Source organism: Kwoniella pini, chromosome 3 (assembly GCF_000512605.2).
Source record: "Kwoniella pini CBS 10737 chromosome 3, complete sequence".
NCBI lineage: Eukaryota > Fungi > Basidiomycota > Tremellomycetes > Tremellales > Cryptococcaceae > Kwoniella > Kwoniella pini.
In genome coordinates this window covers 1,456,989-1,484,358 of record NC_091718.1, presented here as the reverse complement: position 1 = coordinate 1,484,358, position 27,370 = coordinate 1,456,989, and the positions used below count along the sequence as shown (strand labels likewise).

The 27,370-nt window shown below is 39.3% G+C and overlaps 11 protein-coding genes across 11 annotated transcripts; 5 read left to right on the top strand and 6 right to left on the bottom strand.

Moving 5' to 3' along the window:
• Positions 1-2,423: 2,423 nt before the first annotated feature.
• On the bottom strand, positions 2,424-3,051 carry I206_102742 (uncharacterized protein; the record flags this gene model as incomplete). Its single annotated transcript, XM_019154848.1, has 4 exons — positions 2,424-2,528; positions 2,614-2,738; positions 2,813-2,870; positions 2,938-3,051. The coding sequence occupies 4 exons, from the start codon at positions 3,049-3,051 to the stop codon at positions 2,424-2,426; spliced, it is 402 nt and encodes a 133-aa protein (XP_019012251.1).
• A 495-nt stretch (positions 3,052-3,546) lies between these two features.
• Positions 3,547-7,279, top strand: I206_102741 (oxoglutarate dehydrogenase (succinyl-transferring), E1 component; the record flags this gene model as incomplete). The annotated part of the gene is made up of 15 exons (XM_070202618.1): positions 3,547-3,670; positions 3,730-3,754; positions 3,841-3,936; positions 3,990-4,244; positions 4,307-4,455; positions 4,540-5,074; positions 5,134-5,139; positions 5,196-5,431; positions 5,490-5,554; positions 5,623-5,862; positions 5,920-6,086; positions 6,143-6,237; positions 6,296-6,442; positions 6,506-6,606; positions 6,665-7,279. 15 exons carry the CDS (start codon positions 3,547-3,549, stop codon positions 7,277-7,279), a joined length of 2,856 nt encoding a protein of 951 aa, XP_070058719.1.
• A 121-nt stretch (positions 7,280-7,400) lies between these two features.
• Positions 7,401-9,152, bottom strand: I206_102740 (4-hydroxybenzoate polyprenyl transferase; the record flags this gene model as incomplete). The annotated part of the gene is made up of 6 exons (XM_019154846.1): positions 7,401-7,721; positions 7,818-7,951; positions 8,026-8,111; positions 8,206-8,323; positions 8,446-8,598; positions 8,753-9,152. 6 exons carry the CDS (start codon positions 9,150-9,152, stop codon positions 7,401-7,403), a joined length of 1,212 nt encoding a protein of 403 aa, XP_019012249.1.
• Positions 9,153-9,522: 370 nt separating this feature from the next.
• Positions 9,523-10,609, bottom strand: I206_102739 (uncharacterized protein; the record flags this gene model as incomplete). Its single annotated transcript, XM_019154845.1, has 6 exons — positions 9,523-9,545; positions 9,614-9,716; positions 9,996-10,056; positions 10,317-10,403; positions 10,539-10,549; positions 10,607-10,609. 6 exons carry the CDS (start codon positions 10,607-10,609, stop codon positions 9,523-9,525), a joined length of 288 nt encoding a protein of 95 aa, XP_019012248.1.
• Positions 10,610-10,937: 328 nt separating this feature from the next.
• I206_102738 (uncharacterized protein) lies at positions 10,938-12,197 on the top strand (the record flags this gene model as incomplete). Its single annotated transcript, XM_019154844.1, has 3 exons — positions 10,938-11,052; positions 11,180-11,317; positions 11,386-12,197. 3 exons carry the CDS (start codon positions 10,938-10,940, stop codon positions 12,195-12,197), a joined length of 1,065 nt encoding a protein of 354 aa, XP_019012247.1.
• A 360-nt stretch (positions 12,198-12,557) lies between these two features.
• I206_102737 (cyclin-dependent kinase 1) lies at positions 12,558-13,911 on the bottom strand (the record flags this gene model as incomplete). The annotated part of the gene is made up of 7 exons (XM_019154843.1): positions 12,558-12,607; positions 12,668-12,846; positions 12,937-13,100; positions 13,154-13,324; positions 13,420-13,543; positions 13,637-13,796; positions 13,869-13,911. The coding sequence occupies 7 exons, from the start codon at positions 13,909-13,911 to the stop codon at positions 12,558-12,560; spliced, it is 891 nt and encodes a 296-aa protein (XP_019012246.1).
• A 563-nt stretch (positions 13,912-14,474) lies between these two features.
• I206_102736 (uncharacterized protein) lies at positions 14,475-16,577 on the top strand (the record flags this gene model as incomplete). The annotated part of the gene is made up of 4 exons (XM_019154842.1): positions 14,475-14,701; positions 14,891-15,072; positions 15,125-15,563; positions 15,665-16,577. The coding sequence occupies 4 exons, from the start codon at positions 14,475-14,477 to the stop codon at positions 16,575-16,577; spliced, it is 1,761 nt and encodes a 586-aa protein (XP_019012245.1).
• Positions 16,578-17,195: 618 nt separating this feature from the next.
• Positions 17,196-21,070, top strand: I206_102735 (uncharacterized protein; the record flags this gene model as incomplete). Its single annotated transcript, XM_019154841.1, has 5 exons — positions 17,196-17,370; positions 17,480-19,082; positions 19,145-19,929; positions 19,996-20,959; positions 21,025-21,070. The coding sequence occupies 5 exons, from the start codon at positions 17,196-17,198 to the stop codon at positions 21,068-21,070; spliced, it is 3,573 nt and encodes a 1,190-aa protein (XP_019012244.1).
• Positions 21,071-21,285: 215 nt separating this feature from the next.
• I206_102734 (uncharacterized protein) lies at positions 21,286-23,052 on the bottom strand (the record flags this gene model as incomplete). Its single annotated transcript, XM_019154840.1, has 8 exons — positions 21,286-21,810; positions 21,891-22,020; positions 22,089-22,110; positions 22,185-22,272; positions 22,351-22,473; positions 22,545-22,678; positions 22,773-22,830; positions 22,906-23,052. 8 exons carry the CDS (start codon positions 23,050-23,052, stop codon positions 21,286-21,288), a joined length of 1,227 nt encoding a protein of 408 aa, XP_019012243.1.
• A 265-nt stretch (positions 23,053-23,317) lies between these two features.
• I206_102733 (uncharacterized protein) lies at positions 23,318-25,206 on the top strand (the record flags this gene model as incomplete). Its single annotated transcript, XM_019154839.1, has 6 exons — positions 23,318-23,643; positions 23,700-23,816; positions 23,876-24,618; positions 24,688-24,695; positions 24,770-25,000; positions 25,063-25,206. The coding sequence occupies 6 exons, from the start codon at positions 23,318-23,320 to the stop codon at positions 25,204-25,206; spliced, it is 1,569 nt and encodes a 522-aa protein (XP_019012242.1).
• Positions 25,207-25,628: 422 nt separating this feature from the next.
• On the bottom strand, positions 25,629-26,609 carry I206_102732 (uncharacterized protein; the record flags this gene model as incomplete). Its single annotated transcript, XM_019154838.1, has 3 exons — positions 25,629-26,285; positions 26,336-26,401; positions 26,454-26,609. 3 exons carry the CDS (start codon positions 26,607-26,609, stop codon positions 25,629-25,631), a joined length of 879 nt encoding a protein of 292 aa, XP_019012241.1.
• Positions 26,610-27,370: the final 761 nt, after the last annotated feature.

The window sequence follows — 27,370 nt, the reverse complement described above, 5'->3', positions numbered from 1 at the left end:
GCCCGGTTTTTTTCGTGGTATACAATTCGATTTTTAAGTTGATGTAAACCCAGCAATATCAGTGGATCTAACAAGCATGATCCGATTGGACCGTTATGCGAACGGCTTTGGCATCCACTCGATGAAATTCGTCGATGCTTGTGGTATGCTAATTAGATGTTGAAATTGATTCAATTCGACTGATGACTTTGGATCGATTGATACACTTCCGAATCTTTATGACCAGCCTCGTTGTCTATGGTCGTCTGTTGTCGATCTTGCGAGAGCTCTCTAATCTCAATGTTCTATTAACATACGTGGTTCTCTGCGATTGGCGACGTGGAAGGAATAGAAATAGCGGAGATCGAATTATCAACTGTTATTGTGAGGCTTGAAGTTGAAATGTTGATAGAATGAACTTATTGTATGGTGTTATATGGTATTTTGTGTTTGTAATCAATAGAAAGTAATGTCTCGGATGTATTCTGTCCGCCGTTTGAATAGAGCCCTTGCAAGTCGAGCGTTGCAATTATGTTCAAACTGGATACCAATCGTAAAATTGTTCAAACTGGATACCAATCGTAAAATTCTAGTCAAACAAGCAAAGAACGAAGGTTGATGATCCTGTCGATCAGTGACAACTTGAATTTGGTATGGTAGTCATCAGGCTAACAAGGATTAAGGGAAAGTATAAAATCTGTTGAAAATAACGTGCATTATTTACTGTTACTACCAGGTTACTTAACTCTAGGAACCCTAGTAAAGGGCTGGTAATGTGCAATAGACCTAATCAGTAGTAAATAAACGAAAGGAAAGTGCTTAGGCTTATCCCAAAAGAGGGTAAATTGACTTTGAATAGGAGTGATATATGTAAAATTGCACAGTAGCACTATTTACGTGTTTAAATGGTATTTATCCGGTTGAGGTTAGCTCATAAAAAAGGTAAACACGGTAGGAAACGGCACGGTAAAGGAAAATAAACTATTTCGTATATTCAGATCGACTTTATTCTTTTCTCAGAGCTTTCCCAACTGACGATCTTTCTTTCAGGGTTTAACGAAGGTGAAGATCTCGCTACGCGTATTTTTAGGCGAGAACAAAATCGAATGTTCGAAAATTCATCATCAGATCCACTTCGTAAATGCATTCTCGGTGACGCCTCATTAAGCCAAGAGGCTCACTTATTCGGAGCTTCCAATATACGATCTCTGAAGAGATGTCTCAAGATCGCCAAGAAGCATATGAAAACAACTTCAAAGAGGAATTCCGTTTCCGGTTCCAATCGGCCCGGCTGTACCTCATGATGAGCCGTGTCCCTATGTAATAAGTCTTGTGTCGGTGATCAACTATATCGCAGGAGATGCAGTATTCGCATTTTCTTACAGGATGGCAATCCTACAAACAGAAGATGGGCTCTGCATCGAACATCAAGTCCTCAGGTTGTTCAGGCGACTCTTTCAATCATTCGAGCAGGCTTTTACAATAGACAAGTGTCACCTTATAGGCCAGGTACGAGAATATGCTGAACACAAAGGCACATCCAGACACAAATTTTGCCTATTCCGGTTGGAGAAAAATGACATTTAATTTACGTTATATCTGGAAAAAATTCTTGCATTTTCGTACTTTCGGTCATCGCTGACCTTGGAGACATGTTATTTACGTACAAAACAATTGCAACCATGTTTGTTCTGTTCTGCTTCTTCGAGATAAAGCTTGGCACAGGCCGATCTGTCATGAAACTTCAAGTATTAAGTCTTACCAAATCAAATGATCGACAGATAACAGAACGATCGAATGAAGTTCCGCTCCCAGCCACATAGAAAGATATTTTTAGATCCTGACAGCTTTTGGAGCATGTCTTTCTGGGCGTAATCCTATTGCAAGAGATGAAGCGGAAACTTCAAGGCTATGATGACATTCCTTCTATGGACCCTTCTATGGATTGAGAGGCTAGTTCGAGGCGTTCCTGGTACCTCAGCATAAGAGCTGAATTGTAGAACTTCCCGAAACGTCTCAAAGCCGATAGTTGTCTGAGCGCCCTTCGTAATCACCCCTCTTGTCTCTGCACATAATATAATGGGACGGCAAGGAGAGCAAGAAGATGGATACTTAGATAAGAGATTTGGCTTGCAATTAAGTCCCATAGTGACTCGTTCGGACTAAATGTCACGAAGTTCTACTTCAACGGGCGCCGCGTTGCAGCAGTAGGTCCGGCGGTCTGCTGAGAATGAGCAGTAAAGCGTTTCAGATAATACGGATGACCCTGTCTGTATATGCTGAGGAGAAAAGAGCATCGTGAGGATCGCCTGGTGTCTACAGGCTCTGGTGGAAGTTGTATGGATTGATATTCAGATGAGTGAACTTTTCAAAGTACATACAAGTTAGCCTAACACTGCACAGACTATGCAACCAGCATCCATTCATTCGACACATGCACGTTATCATCCTTCCATCCTGAAAACTTCTTCGGCGGAGGCCCACCATCCTGGACCACTTTCAGACCCAGTTGCGCCCGGCACAAAACTTTCTTGCATTCCGTCTGTAAGCTATATCGCAGATGAATGAGCTGGCTGGCTGCCTCCTCGATGTGATGCGAACGAAGAAAGAGAAATAATGTGTGTTATGACTTACCTTCCACCATCTTTTCGTAGCCTCGCTATCTGCTATACCAGCCATATCTTGGTCAAAATCTTTACCGATATATCGCATATGAGCTATAAGGAGATTATGAGGTTCGAAGAAGTGAATAGAATAGTCTGTGTATCACCGAATCATAAGTATCATCGTCGAGTCTAGCTTGGATACTGGTTTTCCCAGAGGATAAACGTACCGACAACATGAGCTTTTCTTAAAGCACCTAAAACTTCAGGCCAGACAGCCGCGTGAACCTGATAGATATGAGCATTAGCGGAAGTACATCCACTTTGACGGCTATGTCCATTGTTCACGGCTCACCTTTTTATACTCATCCAAACGTTCAGGCTTGACCCTTATGACTTGACATATTCTCTTTCCTTCGTCTGTTTTAGGTAAAACAGGGAATGGAAGCTCCGTCGCTTGGGTACTCATTGTTCTCAAAATAGTATGTCGGGATCGTAAAGCTGAGAGCAGTGATAGTCTGAGCATCGGTATGCGCAATCGTGTGGTCGATATTGTGCCTTCTTCAAAAGCTTATACGACCAAAGACGATTGAAATTTATAAACGAACGCGTCCTCAGAAAGTAAAGGGAGGATGCTGATCCGACCGGACAAGCATCATTCCGATAATCCGATCTCTCAAAGAGTGATCCCACGTGCATCTGAGCACGGGGTCTCCGCCGGTCATATGACAACCGGCATGTCCAGCTACTTGAAGTTGACTTACATATTATAGCATGGTACAGCTGACCTCGAATAGCAATTCATCTGATTTATACGCGCTTGTGAAATGTAGCCTAAGCCATGCCCCTTTGTTTTGTCAAGAATATAAGATGCAAGGGTGAAATGTGGTTCACATCTATGAGGTATAAGTACTGCCTTTGCTCGTGAAATTGACGTAGGACAATCGATACACTAGCACATAAGATGTGGTTTCGACAAATCCCAAAACGACCGGGCGTTTCGACTGCACTCAACAATCGATTTAGAGCTTACAATGATGATGCTACTTTTGGTTATAGAGTCCCAGCCAAGTATCAGCTGCCAGATTGTGAGTCATGGTGTGCGGCTTTTAAGAATGCGTCTGGCTGATATCTAGCTGGCATGAAGACACGCAAGCAGAACTGGACAATAGGTGAGATAGCATCATGATGAGCCCTTTTCAAGCAGATATGTGCTCTAAAAAAATAAGCTGAATGGCAACATGTTCACAAAATCTAGAAACGCAAATGCACCTTTGTTGCGATACGTAGAATCAGTTCGACGGCATGGTCACAGAGCAGCTCAGATTGACCCGTTGGACTTGATGGAAAGAGAGTAAGGAATACGACAAGACTAATTTCGCGTATTGAGCTCATAGTAACACTTAGCCCTGTGGGAGCTCTCGATCCAGCTCGATACGGCCTGAAAGAGGCCCACGCATATCCCTTACAAGGCATTCTCCACACTCCACCATCGATCAAACCCACTATTCCACCTACCACCTCTGCACCAGAACGAAGCGAAACAGGCGAAGGTTCCGATGTGACCATGTCATTGGAGAAGATTAAACAACATCTTATGGATGTATATGTGGACAAGATTGGTTTCGAATACATGCACTGTCCTGAGAAAAACGAACGACTGTGAGTTACTAAACAGTATCCTGTTCTGTTAAATTTAAGTATCGCTGACGCAGGTTCGAAAGGTGGTTTTCGCACCATGTCGAAACCGAGGCTTCATCTTTTCCTCATCCATTCGAATCTGACAGGAAGAAACATATATGGGAATTGTTGATGAGGAGCGAAGAACTGGATAAATTCTTAGGCAAAAAATTCCCTAATCTGAAGCGTTATGGTGAGCAGCTTTTCCTCCCTCTTGCGCATTCTGACGCTTCGACAAAGGTCACTGAGTAGATCGCTCATGTAAGGATTTGTGTAGGGTGCGAAGGTGCTGAGAGCATGTTACCGGCACTATCAAGCTTATTCGAGGTTAGCGCGAAATCCGGTATATCATCGGTCGTCTTATCATTACCTCACAGAGGCAGATTATCTTTACTTTGCGATCCCGATCTATTAGATTATTCACCTGTAGCTTTATTTTCCAAAATCAAAGGTAGACCAGAATTGGATCCATCATCCGCTCCAGGTGCGACAGGGGACGTAATAAGTCATCTGTCCGCAACTCGAAGTATACCGTACAAAACACCAGAGGGCGAAAAAAATGTGAAAGTCAAGATATTACAGAATCCAAGTCATTTAGAAGCTGTTAATCCCGTTGCGCTAGGTGTTACTCGTGCGAAACAGATGGAACTTCTCAAGAGCTCTCCAGAGGATTGTCAACTAGGTGATAAAGCTTTATGTGTGCAGTTACATGGTGATGCGGCTTTTGCGGGTCAAGGTGTTGTAGCTGAAAGTCTGGGTTTGAGCGGCTTACCGCACTTTGGAAGTGGTGGTACAGTGCATATCATCGTTAAGTAAGTCTATGCCGGATACCAAACATATGCGAGCTTATGATTCTTTGGCTGTACCACAGTAACAAGTAAGCTGGTGATATGTTGAGGACAGGGCGACTGATATAGCTGACGCATTAAGCAGTATCGGATACACCACACCTGCCTCTCTAGCCAGATCTTCAGTTTATTCATCCGATATAGCTAAAATGATTGGTTGTCCCATCTTACATGTGAATGGTGATTACCCCGAAGCTGTGGCCAGAGGTGTGGATATAGCTTTCAGATATAGACAGATGTTCAGAAAAGATGTAGTTATTGATCTGATTTGTTATAGAAGATGGGGACATAATGAGCTTGATGAGCCTGCTTATACACAGCGTGAGTCTCCGCATTGTTCTTCTTCTCGTTTGTATAAGATGCTGAGGCTTCTACTCAGCAAAGATGTACGAGAAGATTAGAGGTAGAAAGAGTGTTCCTGAGCTGTATGAGGCTCGGCTTAAGGTGAGTTGCGCAAACACGCCCGATAATATACGCCTTAGACTGATGGGATTTTGGTCATGTACCAATAGGACCAAGGTGTCTTGACTGAAGAGACTTCTTCTCAAGCTCGGAAGACCTACACCGCTCACTTGGAAGAACAATTCAATCAAATAGATAAGTATATGGCGAAGTCTGACATGCTTCAGGGTAAATGGTCGAATTACGTCTGGCCTGCAGGTCCTCAAGCGGAACATCATCCTGAGACTGGTGTACAAAAGAGTGAGCTGGTGGAGATAGCCAAAGCCAGTGTGACTTTGCCGGAAAATTTCGTAAATTAACTATGGTTGTGTCGATCGAGACCTGGGTTCAGCTAACTCAAGATATAGAGTATACATTCACGCTTGAAGCGACATGTATCATCTCGATTGAAATCGTTGGAAGGCAAGGTGGATTTCGCCACAGCCGAAGCAATGGCTTTTGGGTCGCTTATGAAGGAAGGATACGATGTGAGAATATCAGGTCAAGATGTTGGAAGAGGGACTTTCTCACAAAGGTACGTGAGCTGCACGAATATCTGTACCTGCCTAGGCTCACGCAGCTTCCATACAGGCATGCCATGTTCGTAGACCAGCAGACGGAAAACTGCTTGATACCCCTGAACGAAAATTTAGGTGTAGATTCAGGAAAGCTTGAGCTCGCGAATAGTAACTCATCTTGTCGTTTGCCGTAGAGTGTAAAGCTGCTGATGACATATATCGCCAGGCTCGTTGAGTGAAATGGCGGTTTTAGGATTCGAAGTGGGATTATCTTGGTCAAATCCTAATTTATTGCCAATTTGGGAAGCGCAATTTGGCGATTTCATGAATGGCGCTCAAAGTATGATTGACACTTTCATCGTTGGGGCTCAAGGTGAGTCATTACACTTTACACTATCTTCAGGTGTTTGCAGCTGATACGCGAGTGATGATTTAGCGAAATGGCTCAAGCAAAGTGGTATCGTAATGATGCTTCCTCATGGCTATGATGGTGCAGGACCTGAACATTCTTCTTGTAAAGTCGAGAGGTTTTTACAGGTAAAGAAGCTGTATCATGAGAATATCCCAATTAGCTAATATATCCTGTTCATGACAGCTCTCGAACGATTCGAAAACATCGAATACTCAAGGGGATGTTAATCTTACTTTTGTTAATCCTTCTACTCCTGCTCAATTATTCCACTTACTCCGAAGGCAAATGAAAAGAAATTATAGAAAACCACTTATAATAGCTTCACCTAAAGGATTACTCAGATCACCACTTGCTGCTTCTTCACTTGAAGAAATGACTCCTTCATATACCTTTCAACCTATTATCGAAAGTCCAATTTCTAATTCAGCTGAAAAGGTGATTTTGTGTTCCGGTAAACATTATTATACCCTCCTTGAAGCTCTCAATAAGTCAAATAAACTTTCTTCCGTGAATATCGTCCGTTTAGAAGAACTTTCACCTTTCCCTTACTCCGAATTAGAGGTTGCGGTTGAAAAGTATAGGAATAAGACCAATGAATTCATATGGGCACAAGAAGAACCTTCGAATCAAGGTGCTTGGTCTTACGTTAGATCTCGTCTTGAAGGTATCCTTGAAACTATAGGCTATCAAGGTAAGATCAAATATGCGGGAAGAGGACCTGGAGCTACGACTGCAGTGGCTGTCGGGGAATGGTATAAGCGAGAAGTAGAAGAGATTATCAAGGCTGTATTGGAATGAAGGGAAGGGTAGGGAAGGGTGGAACCCATGATTTCCTTATCGAATTGTAATGCGAAGCATGGGTGAACAAGAACAGTAGTATCCAAATTTATTGATTATTCATAAAATTATATTATAACTGCTATACAAGTAAAACAGTTTGAACATAATTAGCAAAAATACCAAACCAAACTAAAGGTCCAGTAATATAACCATTTGAACAAAATTTATTCCAACAATCTTTTCTTGAATCAAAATTAACAGTTAAAGTTTGCCATAATAAATGTAAAGAAGTTCCACCACAACTTATTAAATAATATAAAGGACCCATTCCTGATAAATAACCTGTTAAAGTTAACATTGAAATAAAAGTTGAATTTAAAATTGATATAACAGTTCTTGAATTATTTGGAAATCTTAATGCCATTGATTTCACACCTGCTTTTACATCATCTAATTTATCCTGACCAAACCGAATTATATTAGCTTTTTTTTTAAGTTTGAATTTCATTTCATTTCAAAATCGATTTATAAAATAGGAAACAAATTCAAAACCTACTTGATGAGCGTATATTAAATCATATGCTATTCCCCATGCTATACCTCCAATATATAATGGAGTTGTCACTGTCCAATCTGTAACTCCTGCAACAGCTGACCAACCTAAGAATACACCCCAGTTGAAAGTCATACCTAGTGAAAAACAATCTGAGCTTAGCATAGTACAAGATGATGTAATGCGATTAAAATTAATGATGAAAACTTACCAAAAACTACTTGAGGATAATATGTTATTCGTTTCATAAAAGGATATAATACTACTAATGATAAAGAAGAAGCACCTAATACAATTCTGCAAATTAGGTGAAGAGAAATGTCAACTCAAAATAATTTAGTATAAAGAAGGGCAAAAAGAGAAAAAGTAAAATATGTTGGTGTAGACTCACGAATACCAATTTAATTGAGTGAGAACGGCTAATCCAGCAGATAATTGTAATCCTAAAAAGCTTAATGCTTGAAATTGAGTTATATCTCCAGCTGCTAAAGGTCTAGATTTTGTACGATCTAATAATGGGATTATCGAAAAGTTAGCTTCGATGTCTTTCTTCATCCAATTCGTACATAACTTGAAGAATACAGGTGGTTTGTTTTAAGATTGGGAATTTAAAATTTCCAACTTGACTTACCAACTTTGACATCCATTTTTGCATCCCACATATCATTGATTGTACATCCTGCTCCTCGCATTATGAGAGCACCTAATCCAAATAAACTAATATAGAATAAAGGTACTGATAATGGAAGTTGTAAAGCAGTAGAAGCCATTGTTATTGACCATGCTAATTAACAATTTGTCAGCATTTGTTTCTGTCAGATTTTTGAGAATTGATTGATGAGATGTTATGTTTTTAGTCTCAATTGATATATATATTCTGGACGTGTGGGGTATATATACCTTTGCTTATTGATATAATTTCAATACATCATACTCACTGCATGGCCAAAATAATAACAAACTTCCAGTAGGTTTATCAATTCTCGTTAAAGCAAGATACGGTTTAACAGGAGAAGCCCATTGAGGTAATTTATCTAAAATGCTTTTAGGTGATTCATTATCTATTGATACTGAAGTTGGATGAATCAATTCTGATGTTACTGAAGGATGAGGTTTAGATGCATCCTTTTGAGTTATTTTGGTTGCTGATGTAGCAGAAGTAGATGAATTTAGGATAGAGCGTGAAGTTGATAATTTTCTTAAAGGTGAAATGTGATTACGTAGTATTGAAGATGAAGAAGAAGAAGAAGAGGAAGATCCAATTTGTCGATATGAAGGAAAGAAAAATGATTTTTGAATTGCTCGATTTGTAGAGCATCTTGCTAACGATGGAAACATTTTTGGATAGAAGCCTCTTGTGTTGTATTAATTAATTATCGTATAGTATCCAAAGAAATGTTGATTAATCTTACCAAACTGACTTTTTGATCTTCATCGCGTATTCAACTTTCACTTGTGCTTATTTGGCTCGTGCCTGATACTCAACATCACGGCCGTACTTTGAGAGACTTGTTGTTATTAAGTCTAGCATAATTACAGACTCCCTAGGGGAGGCATGAGTTGATTCACAAAGTATATGGACTACTATTCCGTATGGGTACGCGATATGAATTGGGGTATACAAATGCATTGGTATGTGGTACAATTACAGTGTAAAATCTCCTTCTTTCTACCCTCATTATTTTCTGTTTCATTCAACTTAGAACAATTATTTCTTCGCTTCTTTAGCCTCTGTATAAAATAGGAACCCAGATGAGCTTAGTTCCATCACGACAAAGTACAGTCATGCATCAACTCACCTCGTCTAGTCGCATCCTCCAATAACGTAGTATCTACCGATTTAGCTGCCATTCGGACATATCGAACTACTGATCCTCGAATAAAACAGTTTTTCACTGCGAGCTGTTGATTGGGACATGATCAGCATAAGACGTTCAGTTTGCTAAACATTGTTCCACAAATTTCTGATTCCATTAATCATCAAAACTATTGTCCAAAAGCAATCATGCTTCAATTAGGCATTCCTCCGATTATTCCTTATCCTTATTGATTGTCCCAGATATCTACCCAGCAATAGACGCCTCGATTCCTTCTGTCTGTTTCCTTCCCTTTCCAAGACTCCTTTTTCCACTCAAAGTGATCACCTGATTACAAAGTAGGAAAAGCCTTTTGTCAACTTACCATATGGGGATGTCGTTCTGGATCTTCAACGGATATTCCATCTAATCGAATATTTAAGAATCTATCGAAGAGAAGCTGCATTAGCGTTATGTCACATCGTATCCTATTCAGAATTTTCGTGCTGCCTCCCTTTGGTTCTGCCAGAACTATCTATTCTATATTCTCTAAACTATTTTGCTTTAACCGCTCGTTTATCATATGAAGCAGTATGAAAAGCTCTCGGGATATCCTAAGCTTCTTCGTAGCTTGCCATCCCTTTTATCTATTCTACTTCTATTCAAATTCGCATATCGAGTCTAAGGAAAATATAAGAATACTCACTGATCAACTGATTTTAAAGTACCCGTTATTGACAGGTCATTTTTCAATTCAACCGTTATCACTTGATCTGTAAGAGTCTTGAAGAAACTGCGGCCATAAGAGATCATTAGCACTCCATGCTGCCGAGAGATTATTCACCTCGCTCAAGTGGAGCGTTGAAGCAGAACCGTGATTCGTTTGATTCTCGAAATGTAGCATTGAAGATTTGGTGAAGAAACTCACGAGAAGATCAACTATTTATTGAATGTCAGATTGATTTTCCGTAAAAAGTGGAATATACAAGAGCTCACCATTGTATACTATATCCTTCTCGTTCCCTCGCGTATTTTTGCGTGTTGTATATAGTAGTTCTGAGATGTAATATTTATTTTGTAAGACTTCAAGTTGCAACATCCACGAAGGATGGTGGATGGAGGTAACAATCAACATGATCAGAAGCTTATCACTCGGGTGCATTTATATGACATAATTACAATACCACGTCACTTGATCAACCTATCTTTTACACGTGGTTATGATCGAACCAAGTTCAAAAGTTGAAGATATCTTGCTTTTCACTTTCAAACTCTTAATAACAATCTCACAATATAACTGACAACACGTCAAAGACATATAAGCAATATGGTAGAAATACCTAAAAATGGAGAATCTTCAAGATCTAATTCTCCATCACCGAAAGAAGGATCAATACCTCTTTATTTGGTTAATGGTGTAGCTACGGTATGGGATGCTCAAGGTTAGTCAATGTATTCTCATCATTATTTGTTATGCCATTCGAAGTGGCTTCAATCCCTTGGAAATACTTAGCGACGGTAGATCATAAGCACCAACTCTCATAATACTGATCACATGTTGTACCATAGTCGCTGCAACTTTACATTGTATACATAATGTTTCGGGTCTTCGAGCAGGTACTTTACCTGGAGTTTCTCAACAAAATGGATTTTTAGGTTTACCTTTGACTCTTATGAAAGAGGAGACTGCTTATTTGGTACAAGAAGGTGAGTCAATCATTATAAATCACCTACAATCTGAAAAGAATCTAATTCTGTTGCTCCATAAATTTTAGGGATTGCTCATTTGGTATATCTACCTACTTTTCCTTCTTTACCTACCGCCGATGAGATCTCTTCACATACAGCTAAACGAATTGAACGTATGAAAAAATTAGAAAATGAAGCTAGACAAGCAGAAGAAAGTAAAAAAGAAATTTCAGCTCAACTTTTTGAAAAAGGAGGAGAAAAAGCTAGATTAAAGAGAGAAGCTAGAGCAAAGGCTAAAGCAGAAAAAGAAGCAAAAGCTAGAGAAAATCAAGTAGAAGGAGAAGGAGGAGATTCATTATTCGAAAAAGATCAAAATACAATTATTGAAGATTCAACAATATCATTAGAATCTAAAACAATATTAAAAGATAAAAATTTAAATGAAAATATTACACCTACACCTTCACCTGGATATTTTTTACCTATTCCTTCACATCCTTTAATTATAAATTCAAATAATAATTTTCTTGAAATAATAAATAAATTACCTAATTCAAAATTTCAATTTCCAAAAACAAAAAAAGATAAAGCATTATTAAAAATTTTTACAGAATTATTAAAAAAAAATTATAGAATTGGATTAGGACCTAGATTTGGTGGTGAATATTTAATTTATCCAGGAGATTATTTAAGATATCATGCACATTTTACAAGTCAAATTTTAATTAATGATCAAAATTTAAAACCAATTGAATTAGTTGCTTGGGGTAGATTAGGTACTGGAACTAAAAAATCAAGTTTAATTTGTTGTTATAATGATAATCAATCTAATGAAAATAATCAAGAAGAAGAAGAAGAAATTGAATTTTATAGTTTAGAATGGGCAAATTTTGGATAAAAGAAATCCAATATCAAATGAATTTTTTCATTGTTTTATAATTAGTCAGATGATATTTTAAGAAAAATAAAATTGTAAAATTGATTTTTTGCGAAATAATGAATGTTTAGCGCTTTATAATATTTTACACTTTTTGGTTACTTCTTGTTTGACTCATTGACTAACTGATACATTGTACGACCTCTTTATATATTCTTATTTCACCCTAAAAGTGTAAGAGATACATGCTGGAAATCTTCATCAATTGGCCAAAAGAGCAGAGCCAAAACATAGAAAAAGGAATTTGATGAATAAAATGATAGGTATACTAATTGTGTTTGACTTGTATATGGGAAAAAATAAGGGAAAAAGAAATTAGAATCAAGCAGGATAGGTAGAAGTGAAATAAGGATGTTGTAATGCTCGTTTAGCTACATTAAACAAAACATTAGAATTTAGCTATGTCAAGTTAAAATAGAGAAAATACTTACCAGAGATTCTATGCGCAGGATCAAAAATTAATGTTTGAGCTAATAAATCTGATCCATTTTCATCTAATCCTTTTACGGCAGATTTCAATTCAACAGCATTCCATTGTGGGAAAGTAGGTTTATAATCTGGTAAAGCTCTTACTCCGGGCCAAACGTCTTCATCAGGTGTACCTAGAACTCTATGTTACCGTGAAATGACCACAAATCAGCACTGCTCCTTCTTCTCGGTCTTGTACCATAGACAGATGATGGAAGGTGTTATGGCTTACCGGAAGATTCTGAATATTTCATCAATCTCTGAATCACCAGGGAAAAGAGGTTGTCTCATTGCCATTTCAGCGTAAATACAACCAACAGACCACATATCAATAGCTGTTGAATAATGTCTTGAACCCAATAATACTTCTGGAGCTCTATACCAAAGCGTAACGACCTATAATTATGAATAAGTAATTGGATTGTAAGATTTCCAAATGCTATACTCACTTCGTGAGTGTAAGTTCTCAATGGAATACCGAAAGCTCTTGCTAGACCGAAATCAGCAATCTTGAGATTACCTTCTTTGTTAATTAACAAATTTTGAGGTTTCAAATCTCGATGAAGAATACGATGAGCATGACAATAGTATAATCCTTTGACCAGCTGGTAAGTGAATTTCTGCGAAGAAGAGATGTTTAACATCATTCCTTTTGCTCCACTTGATACAGACGGCAATATTGGAATTTGTCATTTGCAGCGAACCTTGCACTCACTTTCACCATATTAGGGCCAAGTCCATCTTTATCACCTATGTTATCCATATATTTCTTTAAATCCATATCAAGGAATTCCATTACGAGGTAAAGTTTGGCATCTGAATGAACGATATCAAGGAGTCTGTAATAGATTAAAAAGTCAATACCATTCAGAGAGGTCTATGATAGTTCTCTTGCAAAGCTGAGAGTATTGATGAATGTTAAAATAGCTCACTTTACGATGTTATCGTCTTTACTTAACTCCTTCAATAGACTGATCTCTCTAATGGAAGTTGATGGTACACCTTCATCTTCAGCTTCTAATCTAATTTTCTTCAATGCTACAAAATTTCCTGTCGATAAATCTCTAGCTTTGTATACGACACCGTATGTACCTAGTTTACGACTTCAGCTATCACAACCCCCTGATCAAGATGAGTCGAGTATAGGGTGACTAAAAGACATACCTTCTCCAACCTTCTCGAGCTTTGTATAATTATCTAAAGACATTGTAGATGCGTAAATGAGAGTGGACAAATCAAATGCAAGGTTTATCACAAGGTTAATGACCGATAACCGTTATATGAGCTTGGCGTAGAGAAGGAAGGAAGGTTAATTAATGAAATCCCAATGTCAGGGTAGTATCGATAAAGAAAGTTCGCTGTTCGCTTTCGCGTGATATCTGTTGTATTCGAAATTACCTATCAAACCGTACCCGATGAATAATGTGGTTTGGGCCTTATGATCAATCCTACAGTCAAGATGAGCTATGATTGATATTACTTGATAACAATACAAGTTAGCAATGATTGAATCAGCTAAAAAATCTTTATGAATAGAAGATACTTCTATGGTTCAACTCTTTACACACCTAACAAGTTTACTTTCTTATAACTTACTTTTGACGCGTTCAACTATTACCCCGCGTGCGAAAACGTGGTATAACGCGGGGTAAACAGCAAGTACTCCATCTTCAATATAGGAGTCTTACTATTATTCTTAAAGAAGAAGTATGTCTATATTCCTCCTTCTTCTGAACCGAGCAAAAGCATATCGAGAGGAAGAGAAGCAAGATGTCAATCAAATATTCTTGTTCTCACCTCGATGATCCACACGCACCACTTCCACCTTCTTATCCATCTTCTTCAAGCTCTTGTCATCCTCTCGAAAAATTGTACTTTTGTGAAGAATGCGATGCTGTAAGATGCGATCTGTGCGTAGTAATGGAAATAGCAAGCTATTTTTGTCCCAATTGTCTATTCGATGTACCTTCCGCGAACGTACGAGCAGATAAGAATAGGTGGGTTTTTCCTCTTTGTCGATTTCTGCTTGGCGCTGTGTTATGGTTCCTCCCTTAACACTCGTTCCATCTTCTTCTCGTTCTGATCATACCTATTTTTACTATCTCTTTAAATCCATCTTCAATCTCTAGTCCTCTTGCGTCGGGTGTGGACCATCCCATCAGATGATAGCTGACATTGAACAACAGATGTGCAAGATCATGTTTCTCTTGTCCCACTTGCGAATCAAGTTTATCGATAACCGCTTCCGATACCCCCTCTGAGGGTGGAAGTACTCAAGCTGGACCACCATACACACTCATTTGTTCTGGTTGTAAGTGGAGTAGTAAACAAGTAGGATGGCAATTCGAAAAACCAACAGGTATAGCTTGTGAGTCTACAATACCTATATACTTGTATCTTCTGCTCATATACGACATCAGTACAACTACAAAAGATGAACACCCAAGCAGAACTTGTGCAATCTGAATTTGACTCTCTTAAAGATCATCTGGAATCGTATATCTCTTTGTCAACTTCAGCTCCTTCCGCGCCTTCTTCAACAAGATCCACAAGAAACCCTTCAAGGCATATCTCCAATCTAACTCAAATGGCTCAAAAGGCGCTACATCGTGATGTGGGGAGTATGGTAGCTTATTCCGCTCGAAATAAACGTACGATAGCTAAAGATGGAGAAAAGGAGAAATTAGGTTGGGATGAATTAAGTGAATACGAACCCAAGGATAGCTGGAGAAAGGTTGGACTAGAGCGTGGACTGCAAAATATTGATACTCTCAGACAGCTGGAGGAAAGTGGTACAAGTGGTCTGGCCAGCTTGGACGGGAGATGGGCGAGAAGTTATGATCACTCCAAAATGGCGAAGTGAGTGACTCATATCAGCAAATATCTAGCAGCCTGACAGGATGAGCGCTCGCACGCATTTAGCTGATATCACGAAAATTTTGCCTTGTTCTTGTTCTTAGCGATATCTTACCTCAACGTATACCTTTACAAACCAAATTAACCAAGCGATGTCCTCATCCAAATTGCCGTCATTTGCTCATTCAACCAGATACAAAAAGTGTTCGAATGAAGATAAAAATGGTAGCTGCAAATTATCTTCCGTTTGTCGAAATAGGTCGTCGTCGACGCAGAATACCAAATAGCGAAATCACAATCACTGATTCGCTTGAACAACTTTCCTCTGAGGATATCGAAAGGCGCAGGAGAGAAAGGAGACGTACTAAAGGAGGAATGGTGTTTAGAGAAGAGGACGAACTTCTTGGTGCACCTCTTAAAGCAGGAGAAACATATTCATACCAAATAGCATTGACGAATCCATTATATGACCCAATTCAAATTCGTTTGACAACACCACATCAACCTAAAAAAGCCCCTACACCTAAATTCAATCTGACTATTCCCACTCCTCATTTTACAATTAACGCTATGAAAGACGCTTGGGCATATGATGAAGAAGATGAAGATGAAGATTTCGGTGGTATGATAGGAGGTAGTGAAACTGGATTTAGTGAAGAAGGTACTGCTATTACAAGTAATACTGGAATTGGAACTGCAACTGGTTCTGGACAAGGAACATTCAGTAAAAAATCTAGATTAAGTATTTTAGCATCCGGAAAAAATGATAGGAAAAATAGAGATAGAGAAGGAGGAGTTGAAAAAAGAGGTAATATAAGTAAAGTCAATTTGGAAGTTGAAATATTAGATGATGTTAAAGGGAAATTGGAATTTGATTTGGAGATTAGATATACTTATAAAGCCGAAGATTTAGGTACATCCACCGAGAAAGAAGGTAAAGCGAATGAAGGGAAAACGAAAGAGGAATATAAGATTTTCACGTTTTGGGTGAGGGTGAATATTGGGAAAATCGAGTAAAGTCGTTCAGACCTTCGCGACTCTACCATGTGCGCAGTTCAGTATATGACCTGGTCCTTTCTGCGCATGAGAATATGAAGTTCGCACAACGTGTAATGTATCTGCAATGTGTGTGTATATACATACTCCTACGTATTCTGTACGTATATTTAAGCATAGCCAAGCAAGAATATCGTCAGCAGATTGCCGCCACGCGTAATAAATGTTTAACATCTGAACCCTTAGTACTATTAGTACTATAGTAAACATGGGACGCGAAGGAGATGACATAGTCTTGATTGAATTGGGAAACATAATTAACAACCTATGCCATGTATGACATTACTACTTCTTATAATATTTATGCAGGCTACTATCATAAACATCATAGCTTGAAGAGCTACAGCTCTATTACAATAGAATACATACAAGATTGGGTCATTTCGACAATAAGCTCGGATATGCCAAGATATATTGACATTTCATTTCTCATTCAACGACAACAACGATAACGATAAATTACCTTAACGCACAGATCAACTCATCTTTCTTTTTGGGTCAATCCGAAACAACCCTAAATTATCACGCACTACAGGAACACTTGCTCCACTACGGACGAATCAATGTTATACAACCAGAATGGCAGTACCTTCACCCTCGGCTTCTCGAAAAGGAGGTTTAACAAGATCACCAGCAGGAAATTACCTTTCTTCAACTATAAGTAATCCTAATCTAAGAAATAATGCTTTGATTTCACCTTCATTGGAATCACCTAAACAATCTCAAGGTGATTATATGATAAGATCTTCAAGTGGTAAGTGATTGATACATTCCTTTGAACGATCAACAATCTGTATATTCAAAAAAACATCTTTTCATCAATATTCATGTAGCTTTGCTTATCTGAATTCATCGCCTTTCAGCAATATCTTCAAGTTCATCTTCATCACAACAAATTACATCAACTTCACCAAATCCACGTACACATCCAGGATTAGGTAAAAGACGATCAACAGATGCTTCTTCAGGTGGATTAGATTATTATTGGTCTTCATTAGCTGGAGCAGGAGCATCTTCTTCTTCATCTTCACTTGGAATTTCTTCATCACCAAATTCAAATATAATGAATTTTAATCATTCTCCATCTAATCATAATCATAATCATAATCATAATCATAATCATAATCATAATAATAATCATAATCATGATCAATTTGGAATTTCTCCAGTAGGTAGTTTTGAAAGAGATTCAAAAAATGTTGGAGAATTAAGAAATGAAGAATTATTTACAAATGGAATGGGTATGAGTTTTTCACCATCTTCAAATGAAGGTCAACATTTAATATCAAATAATAAACAACAAGTACTTATTGAATCACCAATAGAAGAGAAAACTCCTCGTCAACCTGAATTTCCATCACCTTCAACTAATGAACGTTCAAATCCATTATATTCAATGACAAAAGCATTAAATATTACTTATCCTATTAATACAAATGAAAAACCTACCAAGAAAGATGATTTTTCACCTGGAGGATGGTCTGAAAATTCTAAATATTCAAATATGGATGAAAATACTTCAGCACCTCAAAGTGCTTCTTCTCATTTATCTGCACCATCCCCTTGGAGAAGAAATAAAGAAGGTATTGACTCAGAAGACGAATCTAGTGATAGTAATTATTCACCCATTGGATTGAATTTGCCTGGTAAATTTGATTTTGAAAATACTTTAGAACGAGAAAAAAGAGGTTTGATGGATATTTCATCTCCTTCCCATTTAGATCAAGGAGGAGAAGATAAATTTGGATTTGATAGAGACGCTAGAGCTAGTGTACAATCAAATGCGACTTACAAAGTAAATCAGAATGAAGAAGATTCAAGTATATATAAGACACCAATCGTATATTCAGAATTTCATGGAAGGAATGATATTTTACCTTCAAGATTATCAATCAATCATAATCATGATTACAGATCACGATCTCAACATTCTTCTCCTGCTGGTACACCGCAGATATCGACTCCAAAACGATCACCTAAATCTAGAAGCGCAAGTAGACATCATACACCCACTTCAGCATCATTTAATCGTCAAGCTACAGGTCTAGGATTTGATATACCTCAAATTGAATCTACCTCTGGTTCCGGGTCCCCATCTAAATCACCATCCTCATCTTCCTCGCAATATGATCGAGCTCGTGATACATCTACCCTAAATAGTGCTCCGGCCATGAAGACAGAATTTAACGAGCTTCGCGTTGGAACAGAAGATCGAGAAGAATTGAACGATGGCGAAGACAACTTCACCAGAGCAGATCGAAGGAACACATTACCCGCTTCAACTTCTGTATCAGGTGTAGAGACTACCTTGTCGCCTAGCAGAGAGAATTTGCTTTCGCCGGATAAATACGTTAATCGTAGTGGAGCCGTTACGCCTACTCGAGAAGTGCAGTCCGAAAGGAGTGGCTCAACACCTAGTCCGAATAGAAGTCCAGAACCTCCTCCCAGAAGTGTATTGAGAACCTTGTAAGTTGATCAAGGGCATCTCGGTTCACTTTTGAGTTATTCCGCTAATGCTTCATCTATAGACCGAACGCAACAAATGTCGTCACTCAGTCTTCTAATACCTCTTCTCGCCAAACGTCCTCTCCTCAATCCTTCACTCAGACACTCCCGGTCATAACTCATACTCCAAACTCACCTATGCCTTCACCTGATCGGCCAACACAACCAACAGGCAATTTAGATAAACCACAACCCAAACGACCAGATCGATCGCCTGACAGACAATATTCGCCTATATTCTCTTCCTCGGCTACTATCAACGATCTCACCGATATGCTGGGCGGAGCTATCGATGCTATAGGCTTGATTGATTCTAGAGATACACCACCTCCGACAATAAGTGAACCGTCCAAAAAGGATAAGCCTTCACATCTGAAACTCGAACCTGCTGCTGAAGTTTTGATTGATGAGAAAAATCAAAGTCCAATGACACCTACTTCCTTGCCTCAACGTGGAACATCTTTACCTGGTTCCAATCTATCTTCGACTCCTTCATCCAATAACCTCATAATGATTCAGAATACTCAAACAACCCAAAGCAATCACTCCTCTCAGCATCAGTTGCCGCAAAACAAGAAGACTCGACCTGAATTGCGGCAGAAAGCATCTTCAATCTTCTCTTTCGCTTCAAAAGAGCAAATACAATCCCCAACGTTGTCGATAACGGTCAGACCATGGCCTTCGGCAATGCTTTACGGTAATATCAAAAACTTGAAACATTCGGGCGATCGAGCTAAGGGATATGCGAAGGCTATCAATGAGTTGAGTCGAAGTGAATCTGGTCTGAAGGAATGGTGTATAGCAAGTGGTGAGTGCCTACAGAATCTTACCAGTCTAAATCTGTAAAGCTGATTGTAATTGCGGATCGACGTAGCAAATCAAATAAATAGGACTGGACCACCTAAACAAACAGCCTTGTCATCTCTTGGTGTAAAATCAAATTCAGTACCATCGGCGATTCCATTACCGTATCAATTATCACCATATGATCCTACACCCATACCACATCAAAGAAACGTTTCTGCAGGAAGCGAATTTCCGATGAGAGCAGATTCTTATACTGCAAGAGAAATCTCGCAAAGAGTGTTGGATCCAGAAGATCAACCTACTTCTTTACCATCAAATTTACCTTATCCAGAATTACAACAACAAACCTTTTCAGGTGGATTGAAACCTTCACAATCAATGCAAAGTGTTTCAAGTTTCGCTTCCTCCATGTCGACTAAAAAAGGTTTTTTCAGTGCAATGAAAAAAGGTAAAAAGGATTCTCTATCACTTGGACCTCCTACTGGATTTACTTCATCTGGAGTAGGAGTTAATGGTGGTGGATCTTCTTCTTCTTCTTCTTCTTCAATGAATAAAAAAGATATAATAGGATTACCAATTTCTTCACCACGTTCAACATCTCCACAAAAATCACCTGCTTCTGGGGTAATAGGCCCAAGAGGTCCAAGATCTATAAATGGAGGTGGAGGCACATCTACACCTCCCTTTTCGACAAATCGATCTTCTCTTGATTTCGATAGAACAAGTACTTTTGTTAATGCTAATTCAAGTGGAAGATCAAGTTTAGATATGGGATTAAATAGAATTAATCAATTACCACTAAGAAATTCCTCAAGAGGTAGTTTAGATGGATTCATGTCTTCTTCTTCTTCTTCAATTCCACCTCCTAGAAGTTCACTTAGTATACCCCCAATCACTGGACCAGCATCAGGAATGCATACCCCTATAAGAGAAGATGATTTAAATACGATGCGAGATATTTTACCTCATGTTGAAAAAAGCGTACTTCGAGCTTATTTAGTCAAATTTGGAGATACAATGAATGCTATTGGGTAAGTCAGGATTTCATTGTGATCTGCCGATAGTAGCTTGAATGCTGATTTCCTTTCGATTTTAGAGCATACTTGGAAGATGAGAAGAACGGTACAGTCATTAGAACGTAAAACTGCTAACCTTTATAAGCAAGAAGCTGTAATTCTTGTATAAAGCAATAACTATGCATATTCAACGAATGCTATTTCTAGATTGGATATGATTTGTCTGAACTAGAGTGACAATCATCAAGGTCTGTCAAGTTGCAAGATCAGGCACAATCTGCATGATTATTTTTGAATTTTATAATACATATTACTATTGAAATATCGACAATACTCATATTTTAAGATGAAAATTGAGCAACTAAATATTGACTTACAGAAGTAGGACTTAAAGGAGAACCTAAATCAGTAATTATAAAATCAATTAAATCAGGTGTTGTAAAATCAACAATTGGATTTATAATAATCATTTCTTTTGTCATTTCTAATTTTTCTTTTTCATTGTTGTTATTTGGAGTTCCAGGAACAATTGGTGAACGTGTTTGAGGAGTTAAAGAATTAGGTCTTGATAATTGATTAATAAAAGAATTTAAATTTGAATTATTCGATATTGGTATTAAAGTTGGAAATTCTAATGGTATATCTCCATATAAATGTCTAAAATTGAAATTTACATTTTCATTATCATTATTATTATTATTATTTGTTGAAGATGAAGTAGTTGTTGTTGTTGGAATTGGTAAATCTGTTTGAGATAATGGATAATGCCTTAAAAATTTATAAGATTCTGCTAATGCGTAAAATGGTTTTTGCATTGATTTAGCTACTAATGCTACTTGATATGTTCCAACTGAAGATACCAAACCCTATATAATTCACGAAAAGTAATGATTAGTAAACTTAAACAGACCTTTATCGCAGAGATGATTGAGAAGTTATTACTCACTCCACTCTCAACTACTGCTTCTGAACCTACTAAAACCATATCTACCCTTTCCATAACATATGCTACTGCACTGTCAAGTACAACTGTACATGGTATACCATTGGCAGTCAAGATTTGGTGTGTTCGCATACTGTATCCCGAAAGAATACAGGATCAGCAAACCAGCCGAAATATGTCTCACTGCGTTTCATAGCTTACCCTAAACAGCCTGGTCTAGCCTCTATTTGTGATTAAAGCAGGCAAATATCAGCTTCCTTTATCAACATCTATATTTCCAAAATCACTAGGACTCACCCGTAACATAAACCCTTATACGCTTATGTTGTTTATGAGCTCTAAGGATAGTTTGAATGACTGTTCGAGAATAACTATGTGTGAGGATCTAGATTCGGTAGTATGTTGACAGTTATTCTTCCGACATATGGGCAGCTTTCGCTGTTTCATTGGATGAGCAACTTACAACACAATCATCTCTCAAAAAGCTGACAGCTAAATCCGCAATTTTCTCTCTACATTGAGGTGCTGTGATAGCACAGAATGAACGACCTTGCGAAATCAGAGTTCGTTTGTATGAAGGGAAATCCTGCAATTGCGAACGAAAGGTCAACAATGAATTGTGGACTTTTTAATTCGATCTAAGTCGCAAGAACTTACTTCCCCGCCCATAGACAGTGCGAAAAACCTCTCCCATAATTGACACCCCGCTCTTACACCTAAACTCGGTTGAGTATTAATCAGAGTTTTTCTTCCTATTGTGAGTTCTTGTGCGAGTCCAGTGACGGTGGAAGCTGCGTAACAGAAACGCAGAGAATCAGCTGTAGTCAACTCCAACTTGGTCTAATGCATAGTCGAGTGGACCAGAGAAGCGCAGTGCTGACTTACCTGTAGATGCCTCTATCAATTCAACTAAAGCTAAAATAGCAGCTATCGGATGAGGGACCTTTGACAATGACAGTCATCAGTTGACACTCCCCTTACCAGATATCATTGATTTCTGTAGATATCCTCAACGTACTTTGTCATCCTCTATAGCTTTCTTATAAGCATTAATCACATCAAACCCCTTTCCTGAACTTGAAGCGTGAGTTTGAGCAGGTGGTCTTGAAGTTCCCCTTGCGGATGGTGCCGGTGAAAGTGATAAAGGACTTGCTACTCCTGCCATAGCTGCTTGTTTCAATTAGGTTAGCAGGACGTATTGATAAATGCAGGTGTTCTGTTAGTTGATTGAAAACGATAATGAGCAGTATACAAATTGTCAAGATTATTGTTCTTTTGACTCAACTTTTGTCGAATTTCGAAAAGTGGAGGAGATTCACTCGAATTCAAAAGTCGTCATTCTGTCTGACATTCTGGGTTTCGTACTTTCTACGTACTTTTACTGGAATTCAGAGATAATCGTTGACGTTACATGTCTGTCTGAAGAAAGGATGTCGAAGCTAGCCTCTACCTCAGTATTAAGGACGGTCAGTGCTGCTAGGTGCATGACTGCCCCTAGTAGACAAAGCGCGGTCTTTAGCTGTCCGGTCCGATCAACCCCACCTTCGATCGCTTACACCAGACGGTGGAATACAACGAATACGGAGTCGTCCAGGCAAGCCGGATCAGAACAGCCTAATCCTGGAGGCAAGCCTGAAGGACCAGAGACTGGCGAAGGAACCTCTGGAACAGGCGAGAATGGGAAGAAAGGTTTGAAGATCTCTTGGATATTCAGTGGTTTAGCCGGTCTGGGAGCTTTGGTGACTATCTACGGGCTGTGAGTTAATCAAAGTATGCCTTGTTGGCATGCTGGCTGATCGATTGAATACTCAGACTTGAATTCTACTCAACATTGAAAACATGGCCTAAAGCTGTCCGAATTCCCTTACGAGCAGCGTTGAAAGCGAAACTGAGGCAGGATTATAGGAAGTCTGAACAATATTTCAGAGAGTAAGTTTCTTTCTTCTTAGCACTAGCCATAAAGTGTATATGCTCACGATGGAAAATAGAGCCCTAGAGGTAGCTTTGACTCTCGGTCCAGAATCGCTTGAACCTGAACCATTACAGAAGATAACAGGTATATACGTTGAATTAGCCAATGTACTAGAATTGATGGGTCAAAGAGTTACCGCATTTGAAGAACTTAGAAATGCTTTAGAAATGTTCGGTACTAATCCACTCGAAGGTCCAGGTAATACTATCGAAAGTGTAGATCCGAATATATGGATAGGATCAAGCTATAAATTGAATGAAAAAGATCATTTAAGAGTAATCGGTTTATATCAGAAATTGGGTCAACTTTCTTTAGATATCTCTAATTCAAGGAAAGCGCCAGCCTATAAAATTCCTGCATTATCGTCGAAACTCACATTGCCTGCTGGGGGAGAAGTTGGAAATTGGAATGAAGCTTCTGAATATTATCTATCGAACGCCTTGACTGCTATGCTAAGACTAGGTCTCAATAAACCGTCAACCGAATTTAGCAATTCGAGTAAAAGAGGAAGTAGTCAAGAACAGGTCATACTAGGAAGAGATGTTGATTTACCCTCTGGCGAGGTATCAGAAGATATGGAGCGAAATCAAGGTGGTTCAGTCGATAAGCGGGGTTTAGGTATAACAATGGAATCACTTTCGGAAGTTTATGCTAAGAAAGGTCAACATGATTTGTCTGCTCAGTTATTACTTCAAGCTGTTTCATTGCTCTTGCCGCCTGGAAGCGCGACAACTCCGCCAGTAGGGGACAGATGTCAAGGTACGTTGTACCATCCTCCGTGATACTTGAGGCCTCGGCTGACGCTTGTGATTCTGCTTATAACTATAGCTGCTATGGTAAGCTTCGAACTTGCTTTTGCAGAGTATGATCGGACTAAGTAAGGCTTGAGCTGAGATCTTGCCTACCGTAGCTCATGACCACAATTTCCTCGTACGCCCTCAAACAATCAACGCCACCACCCGGATCCGCTAAATCAATCAAAGTCTCGAAATCATGGTCATTACGTTCTTTACAATTATCAGAAGAGGCATTACGTGAGAGTGAATCCGAAAACTACAAGGATTCGCCTCTTGCATCTGCTATAGCTATTTGTCAAAGGGCTAGAGGTGTAGGGCTGTACAATCTGGGAATGTTAGCTGAGGTGAGTGGTTTGAAATTCCGCTCAATGCGATTGTGGTTGACATTCACACGTACTGCTCTCAGATGGAGGGTGATTTGCCCACGGCTCTGAATTTCTTCCAAAAATCGCTTACAGCCTCTCGCGAGACTGGATTTGCAGAGGGCAAGAGGGAGGCTTCGGCGGGAATACGGAGAGTTCAATCTTTAGGCGGCCTAAGCACATCCTGATTGAACGAGTATACGTGTATGAGGTTATGCATAGTATATAACAAATTGAAGGACATTGAAAAGAGTTTACTCTACACAAAAAAATCGATGTAGGAGGGATTTGAAGGAGATTAGTAGTTGTTTCGTGAAATAATCAACAGCAAATATGGAATGAACAATAGGAAGGTGATCAGCAATCAACAGCGAGTGTGGTGTAGGAGAGAATGGAAGAGAACAAAAGTCTTTTGGCGATATAATCAACAGTAAGTATGGTGTAATCAAGAAAGGAGTCGACCGATAGGTTCTTGGGATGAAGACAACAGGAATCAGGGTGTAGGCTAGATGGAAAATGTTCGATAATTGTTTCGGCGATAGAAGTTTGTTTTCGGAAAGCCATTTTAGTATTCACGAATTCCATCCACGAACCTTTCTGACGTTGCTGGTCATTCCTTTGATTTGGAAACCAGTTCGTCGAGTAACGAGGGAGGAACGAAGTAATCTGGTTCGATGATATCGTCAGAGACAACGGCTTCTGCCTTAAATTTTGTCAAATTGTGCATTCGATTCCATTCGGCGAGAGTTCTGGCTCGAGCATATTGATCAATAATTGCACCATCGGCAACATCCTTTGAATAATCGGAGAGGTTTCTGGAGAAATTTTTATATAAATTGTGTTCTCTGATTCTGTCTTGAGTAGACGCTGGTCTTGCAGACTCTCGGTGAAACGCATCGAACACGTTCACACTGTTCGGATGGGCCGCGACAAAGATACAAGAATCCTGACTGTTTATTACCGCGTCGAGCATTTTTTGTTCATACACAGGTTTGAGGTAGATTACCCCGGGGTCACGTCCAGATGCCCATCGCGTCTCTGACCATCTGGCAGCTGCCCAAAATTTGGTTTCTTCGGTCGCATCATCACACCGTGCGAGGTGAGATAGACTACTCAGACCTTTCTCTAAGATAGCCTGCTCCTTTTCTGGCTCGGTGTGATATACAAGAAGGACATAACCGTCGCCAAAAGTTCTGCCCTGAAGACTATCAGGGTGTAAAAGTTCGGACTTTGACATGTACTGACCACGCATAGCGAGAGGTGGGGTCTGATAAATGAGTCAGATTTGTACAAGCAACTTTCATCTCAATGACTTACAGTACTTGCTCCGGTATAGGAAGTGGGCTGTACTGTCTGCGTCCCAGGCCCGGAAGCGGTAAGGCTCTGTCGCTCGTATCAGTCAGCTCGTAGTCCCTATCATTGGAAGTTGACTCACTGTAGTTGGTACCGTGTCGCGGTACACTAACTGCCAGCCGTTTCCAGTGTCAACGGTCTTAGTGTGATCGTCAGGTTTTTCAACAAGCTGGAACTCCTCAAGATCACTGGCTGACTTGTCAAGACGGCTTGGTGAGGTGTTGCGACTTTCAGACATTATGTAATGCTTAATTGGGAGGACGAATTGTTGATTGTTCAAGTGAGGGAAGATGATGAATCGATGGAAATGCAAAGAATTGAGCATGCCTCTTATAGGCATTCTTGCTCAACCCAGACTTATTGGACGCAGGAGGGACCAAGGACGCAAGAAAGGATAGACGATTTCCACCGAAAGAAAGGTTCTCCTTGACGTCACAAGGGGTCCTTTCTTTAGTATTCGATATGTAAGAGGTCGTGAAAAGTGACAACTAAAAGGACGACATTGGAAATAAGCGAATTTGAAGACTGAGGAGGAAACAAATTGAAAGGATCAAACTGATGTCACGTCACAGTATTGCAAATTGCAACATTCACAAATATACTTGAAAAGAAGACATTTGAAAAAAGAAACAGTTTGAGTGAATCATCCTTTTTATGTGAATTTCATATTTTCCGTAGTTGTTCCAAACGAAATGTCGAATGTGGTCTGTGACTCACTGCTCCTTAGGTGGTGAATACTGCCTTCGAGGATCGTTAAAGGAGGATCAGAGTGCAATTTCTGCTATACTGCTCGAACACCGATATACACGGACGCCATGTGCAAAGGATCGTTGAACTGCAACGTGTGAGAGTGGTAGGTTGACATATCGGTCAGTTTGCCACCAAAATGTCCCGACCATTCTATAGGGAGGGCTAGAGAGGATGTCGATAAAAGTGGGGATGATGGAGCAGAGTCTTGCCTTACGCCCCTTCAGACAGGTCCTACAATTGCTACACACT